The sequence below is a fragment of the Pocillopora damicornis genome, chromosome 11 (genome assembly GCF_964200805.1).
Source record: "Pocillopora damicornis chromosome 11, jaPocDami1.2, whole genome shotgun sequence".
Classification (NCBI taxonomy): Eukaryota; Metazoa; Cnidaria; class Anthozoa; order Scleractinia; family Pocilloporidae; genus Pocillopora; species Pocillopora damicornis.
Window position 1 is genome coordinate 14257624 of NC_142680.1, and position 12338 is coordinate 14269961.

Consider the following 12338-nt stretch of genomic DNA (forward strand, 5'->3'; position numbering starts at 1 on the left):
AATATTCACATTTCACCTACTTTAAAGAAGATCTATGGCTACAGATCTTCCGAGCCTTTGCCAGTCGTTGGAACGTTCGAAGCCAACATCAAGTCGGGAGTGACCAACAAATTCAAGGTCGCACAATTCTGTGTCATTGACGGACAGAATGGAAACCTGATAGGCTATGAGACGGCAACTGATCTCGGACTGCTGCGCATAGTAAACAGTGTATCAGCACCTCAGGTAGATGACGTCGTGGGGGAATACAAAGATTGCTTTGAGGGGCTGGGGAAGATGAAAGATAAAGCTGCGAAATTACATGTCAATAGTAGTGCAAGACCACTTGCTCAGAAGTTCCGTAGACTACCATTTCACGTTCGCGAACAAGTCGAGGCTGAGCTCAAGAATCTAGAGGAACTTGACATAATAGAACGAGCTGAAGGACCGACTCCCTGGGTGTCTCCGATAGTGGTAGTTCCAAAGAAGACAGGAATACGCATATGCGTCGATATGAGAGCGGCCAATCAGGCTATAGAACGGGAACGACACCCAGTACCTACTGTAGAAGACCTGATCGTTGATCTGAATGGATCCACTGTGTTCAGCAAGATAGACTTAAACCAAGGCTATCACCAACTTGAGCTGGAAGAAAATTCTCGAGGCATTACTACTTTTGCCACGCACATTGGTTTATTTCGATACAAGCGACTCACCTTTGGAGTCAACTCAGCAGCTGAAATATTTCAGAAGTCTATAGAAGAGGTATTACAGGGAGTTGAAGGTGCAAGAAACATATCTGACGACATAATAGTGTTTGGCAAGAACCAAGTTGTTCATGACGAGGCTCTACGAGCTGTTCTTCAGAGAATGAGAGAGAACAATCTAACTGCGAACCCTGACAAGTGTCTGTTCAACCAATCATCCATTGACTTCTTTGGCCATCACTTCTCTGCAGACGGCATCAGTGCAGACGACAAGAAAATTTCATCCCTCATCAATGCCAGTGCTCCCAAGAATGCAACTGAGGCACGCAGTTTTCTTGGTTTGGCCCAGTACCTTGCACGCTTTATCAAGGACTTTGCATCCATTTCCGCTCCAATCCGTCAACTCACACACAAAAATGCCAAATGGGTGTGGGGCCCAGAAGAACAACATGCATTTGTTTGTCTTAAGGCTCGCATGGCAACTCCAGAAGTCATGAAGTACTTCAACCCCTCGTTGGAAACAGAGCTGATCGTTGATGCCAGCCCTGTTGGACTGGGAGCAATTCTCACACAATTAACAGCAGATGGAGGAATGAACATTATAGTTTATGCAAGTCGCTCACTCACTGATTGCGAAAGCCGTTACGGTCAAACCGAAAGAGAGGCCCTTGCAGTGATCTGGGGAGTTGAACACTTTCACCTATACCTGTATGGATCATCTTTTCGCGTCATCACAGATCACAAGCCATTAGAAACAATTTTCAACAACCCCACCTGCAAGGGAACTGCGAGACTTGAAAGACTACAGCTGCGCCTACAGCCATATGAAACTACAGTTGTTTACAAGCCAGGAGCAGACAACCCAGCCGATTACATGAGTCGTCATCCTGATCCCAAGCGGTCACAGACCCCCCGTCATTTATCGAGAGTTGATGCCTATGTCAACTTTGTGATCACTAATGCTATGCCATCTGCCGTTACCCTTCAAGAGATCAAAGATGCGACAGCAACAGATGAAACATTGCAGAACCTGGCAAGGGTGATAACAACTCAAAAGTGGCACGAAGTCGGAAAGGATGTCGGTCAGTACCAACAGATCAAACAGGAGCTGTCAGTATCAAATGGTGTAATTCTGAGAGGAACCCGCATAATAGTTCCTGGAAGACTACGACAGCGAGTGATTATGTTAGCCCACAGTGGACATCAAGGCATCGTCAAGACGAAGCGTTTTCTGCGAGATTCAGTCTGGTTTCCAGGGATAGATAAAATGGTTGAAGAAATGGTAAGAGAGTGTCTACCATGTCAAGCTGCAAACCATGATGCAAAGCCGGTTTCTGAGCCTCTACAAATGTCCCCACTACCACAAGGTCCGTGGCAAGAGCTATCCATGGATTTCTGTGGTCCTTTTCCAAATGGAGACTGCTTGTTAGTCGTGACTGATGACTTCAGCAGATTTTCCAGAAGTTGAGATCCTGAGGTCAACATCAGCAAAAGCAGTAATTCCACACCTTGACAGTATCTTTGCTAGACAAGGAATTCCCAACATAGTAAGAACTGACAATGGTCCACCTTTTAACAGCGAAGATTTCCAAAAGTTTGCCACTCACTTTGGTTTCACTCATCGCAGAATAACTCCTATGTGGCCCAGAGCAAATGGGGAGGCGGAGAGACTGATGAGAACACTAGAGAAGGCAATTAGGACAGCCGTCATAGAAGGCAAGAGCTGGAGGCAAGAGCTGTTCACCTTTCTTCGGCAGTACAGGGCAACCCCCCACAGCACCACAGGAAAGTCTCCATCTGAATTGTTGAATGGACGAAAACTCAAGTCCACATTACCTCAGATACAACACGATCTGGCACCTCAAGAGGTTAGACAAACCGATGCCAAGAGAAAGACAGAGATGAAAGAATATGCGGATAGGTACAGCCATGCCAAAAACACAGACCTAAGCGTTGGTGACAAAGTATTGCTAAAACAACCCAAGCAGAACAAGATGTCCACATCATTTAAACCTGAGCCACTTGAGATAAAAGACAAGAAAGGAAGCATGATTACGACCCAAAACGCAGAACGCACTGTAACCAGAAATGCGTCATTCTTCAAAAAGCTGCCTTCCAGCGTACCAGTACAACTCACTCCAAGTGACGAGGAAGAAAAATTTACACCCAGCATTGAGACAGCTGAAGCAGCTGATGTAGCTGAAGGATATCATGAAGCAGATGAAGCAGTTGAGGATGAACCAGAAGCACCACCTGCACTTCGCAGATCGGAAAGAACAAGAAGGGTGCCTGAACATTTCAAGGACTATGTGACTTGAACATTTGCCTGGAACATTTCAAGAACTATGTAACTTGAACATTATTTGAACAGATAGTCTAAGGAACAATATGTTGAGTTTTGGTTTTGTTCATAGTGACATTTTCATAGTGACAGTTACCCTTCTCATTCTTAGAGGAAGGGAGAGATGTAGTGTCTTATATTGCATTACGAGTATGCGCACTGGGTTATTATTACGAGCAGGATTAGAGAAGTAGAAGTTTCCATTAAAAGAGTTCAGAATTATAATCAAGGATTCCATAACCTCTTTTCTTGTTGTCACTATTTATCATAATTAGCATTCATTGTTCTACTTACTATATAATTCAACTTCCAACGCTTTGTACATTAATTAAATGAAGATTACAGAAGCTTCTGTCGAAAAATGTCTTACAGACTTAAAAAGTTTTGTCGCTTTCTTTAAATTCTTGACTTGCCTGCTAATATCAAGACCATTAATTATATTAATAAGAATAATTAAAAAGGACGCTTTGCGTTACGGGAGTTTATGACTTGCGCGTACGCTTCAACATTATTTGAGAGTAACAGAGAAGATCATTGTGATAAGAATACATGAAAGTCATATATTTGTACTGCGGAAAATACATTTTAAGCAAATGAAGATCATCGCGGTATATACTCAACTTAAGCAGTTGAGAAATAAGGCCTGAAAAAAATTCAGGACTGAACGGGGATCGAACCCATGACCTCTGCGAATACCGGTGCAGCGCTCTAACCAACTGAGCTATCAAGCCAACTGGGAGCTGGTCAATTGTGACTTCGTTATATACCCGTAGATGGAGAAGGTGTGATAAGAATACATGAAAGTCATATATTTGTACTGCGGAAAATACATTTTAAGCAAATGAAGATCATCGCAGTATATACTCAACTTAAGCAGTTGAGAAATAAGGCCTGAAAAAAATTCAGGCCTGTATTTTCCTGTATTCTCCCAGTTGGCTTGATAGCTCAGTTGGTTAGAGCGCTGCACCGGTATTCGCAGAGGTCATGGGTTCGATTCCCGTTCAGGCCTGAATTTTTTTCAGGCCTTATTTCTCAACTGCTTAAGTTGAGTATATACTGCGATGATCTTCATTTGCTTAAAAAGAGAAGATCATTAGTAGAGGAAAGTAACGAGGGAAGAGTCTTCAGTCAGGGTCTTAGTCAAACAACCATTTTTCTACTTCATTTTCTTCATGCACACGTGGTTCGAAGCTCGTCATTTCAGCTCGCCTTGATGTTATCTACTTTTCACTCTGGTACCCGTAAGTTGAAAAAATCAGTCCCGCAGCAAAAAGTGTTGCAGCCAAACAAGCGGGCGGGACGCTTTGTTTTTATGGCGACTATCACCACTATGTTTGGCAAAATTGCAAGGGGGCAAGTGAAGGTACTGGAAAATGTTGATAATGTTGAACGCAGAATAAACGTAGGTGAAAATGTTTCTGAACTGAGCAGAAAGACGTTTGTGAACATAACTAGTCATTGAAATGTTTTTCGTGTCGATTTTGACGATTTAGCGTTACTTTCATTCTTGCACGTCAATTGATGTCCTTTTTCTTACATCACTGCAATTTAACTGCTTTTTCAAAGAGCTTGCATTGTATCAATTAATACATAAAGTTGGCGATCTGAGAAGTATTAGTAGGTTGGCCTCTAAACTTCTTTTAAATCAGTTTTAAAGGATACTTAAGTGTATACGCAAGATAAGATATTTGTGTGATTTACAGGAATAAACTCGTAACCACAAGAAAAGGTGATGAAGTTTATATATGGCCATATATACGTTGATTCTTTATGGGCACACTATGAGCTGAAGGATTCTCCCTTTGTCTCTTACTTAACCGGAATTTTGTTGCATGACTACAATGAAGCCAATAGCTTTTTTAATTTAATGATAACATCATCTTTGTTTTCCTTTTTCAATTGCAATCATTGCTTGACATACTTGACATTACTTACGATACCTATGAATTTCTTTTCTTTGACGAAAACGTTGAATTGTATGTTTAAATGCATACTCATAACTTAGCCGACAATCTAAGATGATCTACGTAGATAATTAAGTGGGAAGTTGTCTTGATGTTGGCTTTTGTTCCTAGAAACAAGAGCTGAGTGCAATGTTTTTAATTCCGGAGAAAACTTAGAAACACTTTATCAAAAATTCTAACAAATAATAAATTTGGCGAGCAAAAAAATTATATCTACATTTCTCTTAAAAATTCTGACGACAATAAGTTAACCTTTCCGAACCCCTAAGTTTTCATACGAGTAAAACCACATGTGTAAGGTTTCAATTAGATAGCAAGAACGTAACTAGGCACGGCATGAAGTTTGACATGACAATCTGGTGAGTACCCTCTATTTGACACAGTGTGACCCTCCCCCTTCCTTTGAAATGTCCTGGCTACTTCCAGAAAAAGACCTCTGGCATAGGTTTTTCAGTATCAAATTTCATTCAGTTTTTTGTTTCTCTCGTTTCAATGGAGAGATCAATAAACTTCCATTGATTCTCTTAATTTCTCTTTCCTTCTCATTCCTCTCTTTTTTCTGCTTGTGTATCAGTTCATGCAACTCCCACACGATTTGCTCCAAACATCTTGTGTTCAAGTTCCTCACCTCGAGCAAAAGTTTTTCTTGTTAACATCTGAAAGAAAGCTACGCGAAAGTGTCTGATTCTTGCAGTGTAGATGAGTGGGTTTATCGAAGAATTTAGCAATACCAGAAATGTAATGGGGAAGTAAGCGATATATCCTAAGTCAAAGGATTTTTCTCCATCCAAGAAAATGAAAACAATCAACCAAATGCAAGTCGGAATATAACAAAGGAAAAGTGTCAAAACTATCACGACAGTTGTGTTAAAAGCTCTCTTATTGTTGAGTAACTTTTCCTTCACTGCTAAAGAAACTTGGTTAGCGATGATTTGCTGTGTGTTGCGACGAACTTCTTTGTATATGACAACATGACAATAAACGACAGTGGAGATAACGGCTGAGATAAAGAAAACACCTATTTCTCGAAGGATGCTGGTTTTGATGCCACAGACAATCGCTGCGCACATCCACGCCATACCAGATGCCATGATAATACGGGCTTCAGTTACAAGGCCATTTTCGTAGGCGAAGGGGTGTTTGATTGCTAAATAACGTTCCCCGCTCATTAACAATAAGTGGAGAAGCGAGGCTGCAATGCATGTTTCGCCAACAGCGCTGGATACGCAAACAACAATGCGGGTCATGGTTTGAGGGCTGCTGCCTATGAGGAACAAGATGAAAAAAGTTATGGCCAACGGTTGAGCAATCAGTCCTACAGCAAAATCTGTTGTGGCCAAGCAAGCCAGCGAGATGTTGGATTTTGTTCGAAGATGTCGCTTTGTTTTAACAGCAACTATTACCAGAGTATTCAGTAAAATTGCGAAAGGACAAGTGAAGATATTCAAAGCAGTGGTTATTGCTAACACGGAGTAAACGCCAGAAGTGATATTTGTGCGACTTTTTGAGAGAAATTCGAAACCATTAAAAGGTGATGTAGTGTTTAGCATGTTGATTCTTTATGGTCGCGTCGGAGTGGAGCAAATCCTTCCTTGTCTCTCACTTTTATGATGCATGACTACAACGAAACAACTTACTATTGTTCTTTGATTTTCACTCCAGTACAAAAGTATTGTCTGTTTTAATATATAGGCGGAAGGCTGAGTAGTTGAGTGAAAAAGTACTTGAATGTTGGCTTTTGCTCTTCATACGTAACAAACCAAGAGCAATTTGCTTTATTTAGATTATTTTAAAGAAAGTGCAAGGGAAAAGCTTCCCAAGAAAATTGACGCAGTTAGGAAGGGGCTTTTAAGAGCTACACTTGAAACTAAAAACTCGCTAGTAATTTCATTTTTATTTCCTCTCGGAAGAACTTTCATGATAAATTCATCTTTCAACGTGTAACTATTCTTGCAATCGAGAATTGCTCGATTGCTATGAATCGTTGATAGGAGTAAAGGTCACGGTTTGAATCCTGCTACCTATGTGCATCAAGCTGAAATTGGTCATGGTTAAAGGTTGAAAAATCAGTCCTACAGTTAAATCTGTTGTGGCCAAGCAAGCCAGCGAGTTGTTAGATTTTGTGCAGAGTCTTCGCTTTGTTTTCACAGCAAATATCACTGGAATAATCAGGAGAATGGGAAAAGGACAAGTGAAGATGTTCAAAGCAGCTCTTACTGCGAACGCAAAATAAAATTTAGATGATTTATTTGTCTATGACGTCTGTTTGAATGTATATGCGGAAAACTGGAAAAGAAACAATCCCAAAAGATCTGAGTAGATGAGTGGAAAAGTATTCCAGATATTGGCCTGCATTCTCCACAATACTTGACAAGTAATTTGTGCTTTCTTTAAACGATTTTAATGAGAACGAAAGACAAAAAGCTTGCAATTAAATGATGCATTCAAAGGAAATGGCTTTTAAGGGCTAAAAACTGACTTGGTGGTAATTTCATAATGATTTCCTCTCGGAAGGCATTTATGATAAATTTATTTTCAACGTGTATTGTTTTCAATCGAGAAAAGCAGCGAATGCAACATAAGTCATCCATAAGAGTGAATTGATTAAGAAACTATTACCAACGAAACTGCTGTCGGTGTAAGCAGAGAGGTTAAAAGATCTAATCGAACAAAAATGGAAAAAGACTACATAAACCGTATGGATGGAGGAATGATCCTGCTGAGTCGAACAACCAAGAAATCTTAAGGCAACACCAGTAATAGCTTGATTGAGTCCAAACTGAAACCCAGGATGCAATTAAGGATAACTTTTTTCACCTGTTTGGGTTTCACAAGTATGTCTAAGCAGTACAAAAATAGAGTGAGCAGCACTTAGGCCTTTTTTTACAATTTGTGTGTGTCGCACACAAAGCGAACAAAAAAGGGTGATATAGTTTATGGCACGTTGCTTCTTTACAGCCTCGAATTTTACCAACATGTTTATATTTTTTATTAAAATATTTTTTAAACATTTTTTGAGAATGTAATTAATGCAAACATGTTGTATTTTACTCTTAAACGAAAACATGTACTGAATAAACCTTCTTAATAATAATAATAAAAATAATTATCAAGCGCGAGCCTTGGATGTCGCAACATTTGGATACGCTGAAAATTTGGGAGCGAAACAATGGCCGGGTTTTAAGTTGGTTTTGTTTCGCCACCGCAACAACAATACATCAGCTGAAAACAGCTCTAACAACGAAAACACTGAAAAAAACTTTGCTTTTTGGTTGTCGGTTTGATGGTGTTTAGAAAAGGGAACTGCTAAGGAAATAAAGAATTACGAGCCGACCCAGCTTAACACTTTGCTCGAGCGATCCTGCGCCGAAATTAAAAACAAACATGGTTAAACCTTGAAAACGACGATTCCATTTCATTGGAAGTGATTTGGACACAGACTGGACAATTTCTTGAACTGCTTAGCCGGAATTTGATTATTTTTGCGCCTTAAAGAAGTGAAAATATCATTTCATATTTTTGTTTTGATCGTACGCGGTTGTTTTGACCGAGCGCACGGTTTGAATAAATTATTTTTGCACTTGATGCGCGCGCTTTGCTTCTGTATAATTATGATAAGCTATCTCGTATTTTTTCATGTACATTATTAATACGTAATCCCATGATTTTTCTCGTGCAATTTGGTATAAATAAGCACTTTTTAAAAGTACCATAACCGAACAGTGAAATTCAATCCTCCCGCAGGACGATTAACACCATTTTACCATTGAATTTGTTTGCACCACATATTTGCGCTAGGTAAATTAATTCTCAGATGTTTGACGGGTTCTCACGTAACAATATATTGAAAATCAAATTACCGCGTCAGACTTAATGTAAACATGAACATCGCTGACTCAATCTCATTATATTTCAATTTTGGGAAAGGCTATTACTTCATTCTTAGAGTAAAACAACAAATCTTCGACAAAGCGCGATTTTTTAAAATGAGCAGTGTATTGTAACATGTTGTAGTTAACTGAAGAGAGAATGACTTTCAAGGCAAAACATAACCCGTCAGATAACTTATTTTCCCTAAACACCACGACTTTATTAAACGATCGAAAAGGTAGGACAAGAAATAATTTTAAGAACACGAACACTTTGAAATGTTATTCGAGCGATGAACCGGCGCGAGGGTTTCAAAGCGATGAATGCAAAAACGAAACGTGATTTGAATTATAAGCTAAATCTAGTATCAAACGAATATTGGGGAAAAAAGGTTTGAACTTTTCTGAGCGTTAGCGTAAGAGAAAACCCAGACAAGACACGAATTATTCTGCCTATTTAAGCGTCCTTTCTAACTTTCTTACGCGTTTTTCTCGACTCGCTTGACGCCTTTCACCTCTCACTTTCTTTGGTCGCTCTATCTCTTTCTTCCCAGCCTATTTTCACTCAAACCTTCTCCACGAACTTGAATTATAAAAATTTCCTCCGGTTGACAAAGCTTTAGCTCTGCTGGTATTATATTGTTGCTTTGCGAGTTGATTAAAAATTGCAAAATTATGAGAATTGCTGTTCAACTACGACCTCACCAATTTGATTTCCCGCTCAAAAGGTGTGTTGCAAATTCTTTGCTAACGCGGCCTCACATCTACGAGCCCACGTAAAGCCCTCATGTAATGCCTAACCGCGTGCCCGCCGTACGCTACACTAAAGCTCGGCACTCCAAATTTCTTCGGCTAAATGGGTTACTGCTATTTTGCATAATTATGAGGCTACGCTGCGCACGATGCGAGCTCCGCTATTATCTGATGAGTCCAGTTGTTATTATCTTTTCGTTTATGACTCAATAAACAGAGATCGGTGTTTTCTTTCGACCTGAAGTGGAATCAAAAGGGAGATAAGTTTATGTAATTAACCTCTTACAAAATAACCGAAGATCTAAGTGAACTTCTTTGGGGGCTTCTGTTAAATTTAAGATAAGGGACCTATTTGGTTTTTGTAAAGTTATTTGTTATTTTATCTTTTAATGATTTGTTTACGGTTTTGTTTTCATAAGTGCTCAATTTGGTCTTGGTTTTTTTTGTGTTGGTTTGTATGTTTGTTTGTTTTTTTTTGAGGAGGGGGAATGGGGCACGCCTGGAGAAACAGGAACAAGAATGAGAACTGAGCTCCAGAGGTGAAAGTTTACTCGAACGAACGTTATAGTCACGGCGATCTATAAGACCTTAATTTGACATAACTTTGAAACACAATTTAGAAAAAATCTATGAAACTAATTTCAAAAAAATACCACGAAAGATTATTTCATGTCTATCTTATCCATTGAGCTTACTTTGGAGACACCGAGTTTCAAACAAATTAGTGGGAAGACTTAAGAAATCCCCTATTGGTTCACCAGAGTCAAACGCGCGAAAACCGCCCAACTTCTAACTGAATCGATGAAGGGTCACTTGACGGGCTGACGGACGGAAGCGCGTGGAAAACTAGAAACCTCCAAAGCAAGTCCTAACACAGGAAGATTAGCCCAACACACAGCCTGGAACTTTGGAAATGTAGACACTTAAGGCACCGGGGTATTGTGCCATTTCTTTTTCAATTCCATGGCTTTTCACACAACCTCAGTGGCTAATGGTGAGAAATTTGTTTCTGATCTTGATTTCTTTTATTCGAAGAACGAAGGGAAGGTTAGTAAAAAATGTGTTGAGTTGCTTATGCTCCGTACAACGTATTACCGGCTTAGGGAACTCAAAGGGGTCCACCGTTCTCTTTTGTCTTGCGCACGGTGTATAGGAGAAAGAAAACAATTAATGATAATGTTTATCATGTAACAACCTGAGCAGAAGAACATTAACAACATTAACATTACAAACGAACTGAACAAAACGACCTAACTTTACTAAAGGATCAAGACCGACCAATCACGACCGACCTACCCCACTTGAGTATTACAGCCAATAACATCACGGAAAAATTGACTGACAACGTCCGTTCCAGGGACTACACTCACCCGAACGATCAAATTACACTATTACCCTATTATGTTACCCCCGGGTTGAAACCATTTACTGTATAATGTTAATTATATAAATAAGAATGATTAAAAAGGAACCTTTGCGTTACAGGAGTTTATGCCTTGCGCGTACGCTTTAACAATATTTGAGAGTAACAGGGAAGATCATTAGTAAAGAAAGGTAATGAACGAAAAGTCTTTAGGTAGGGTCTTAGTCAAACAACCATTTATAACCATAACATGCTCTTAAAATACATTTTTATGACAAATATTTTTCTACTTCACTTTCTTCGTGCGCACGCGGTTTGAAGCTCGTCGTGTTAGCTCGCCTAGGTGTTATCTACTTCTCACTCTGGTACCCGTAAGTTGAAAAAATCAGTCCCACAGGAAAAAGTGTTGTGGCCAAACAAGCGAGCGAGACATTTAATTTGGAACCCAGTTGTCGCTTTGTTTTTATGGCGACTATCACCAGAATGTTAGGCAAAATTGCAAAAGGACAAGCAATGATATTGAAAATGTTAACAACGATGAACGCAGAATAAACGCAAGAGAAAAATTTTCCGGACTGAGCAGAAAGACGTTTGTAAACATACCTAAGCCATGAAATATTTTTTATGTTGATTTTAACGATTTAGCATTACTTTCATTCTTGCTCGTCATTTGATGTGCTTTTTTTTTTTACATTACAGAAATTTGACTGCTTTTTCAATGAGCGTTTATTGTATAACTTAAGACATAAACTTGGCAATCTGATGAGTATGGGGATGTTGGGCTCTCAACCTCTTTGAAATGAGTCTTAAAGGAATTAATACTTTTATCGAATGACTTGGAAGAGGCTGCCAAAATTTTGCGAAACGTAAGTGTATAAGCAAGAGGGATTTCAAGGTCTCCGCCAGAAGAGATATTTGCGGGATTTACAGGAATAAACTCGTAATCACAAGAAAAGGTGATGAAGTCTATGGCACGTTGATTCTATGTGGCCACACTGTGAGCTGAAGGATTCTCCCCTTGTCTCTCAATTAACCAGAATTTTGTTGCATGACTACAACGAAGCCAATAACTTTTTTTCATTAAGTGACAACATCATCTTTTGTTTAATACATAACTTTCACTTTTCAATGTTTGCAAAACTAACATTACTTACCATACTTGAAATTACTTACGATACTGACCTATGGATTTCTTTTCTTTGACGAAAACTTGGAATTGTATGTTTAGATGCATATTCGGAACTTAGCGGACAATCTAGGATGATCTACATAGATAATTTAGTGGGAAATTACCTTGATGTTGGCTTTTGTTCCTTAAAAAGCGCGGAGGGAAATGCTTTTAATACCGGAGAAAGCTGAGAA

At 39.4% G+C, this 12338-nt stretch overlaps 2 protein-coding genes across 2 annotated transcripts; one reads left to right on the top strand and one right to left on the bottom strand.

Moving 5' to 3' along the window:
* The first annotated feature begins 2150 nt into the window (after positions 1-2150).
* LOC149037687 (uncharacterized) lies at positions 2151-3043 on the top strand. Its single transcript, XM_089186867.1, has one exon. The coding sequence runs from the start codon at positions 2324-2326 to the stop codon at positions 3002-3004; it is 681 nt and encodes a 226-aa protein (XP_089042993.1). The 5' UTR covers positions 2151-2323; the 3' UTR covers positions 3005-3043.
* A 2523-nt stretch (positions 3044-5566) lies between these two features.
* On the bottom strand, positions 5567-6541 carry LOC149037688 (alpha-1B adrenergic receptor-like). Its single transcript, XM_089186373.1, has one exon. It carries the CDS (start codon positions 6539-6541, stop codon positions 5567-5569), a length of 975 nt encoding a protein of 324 aa, XP_089042499.1.
* Positions 6542-12338: the final 5797 nt, after the last annotated feature.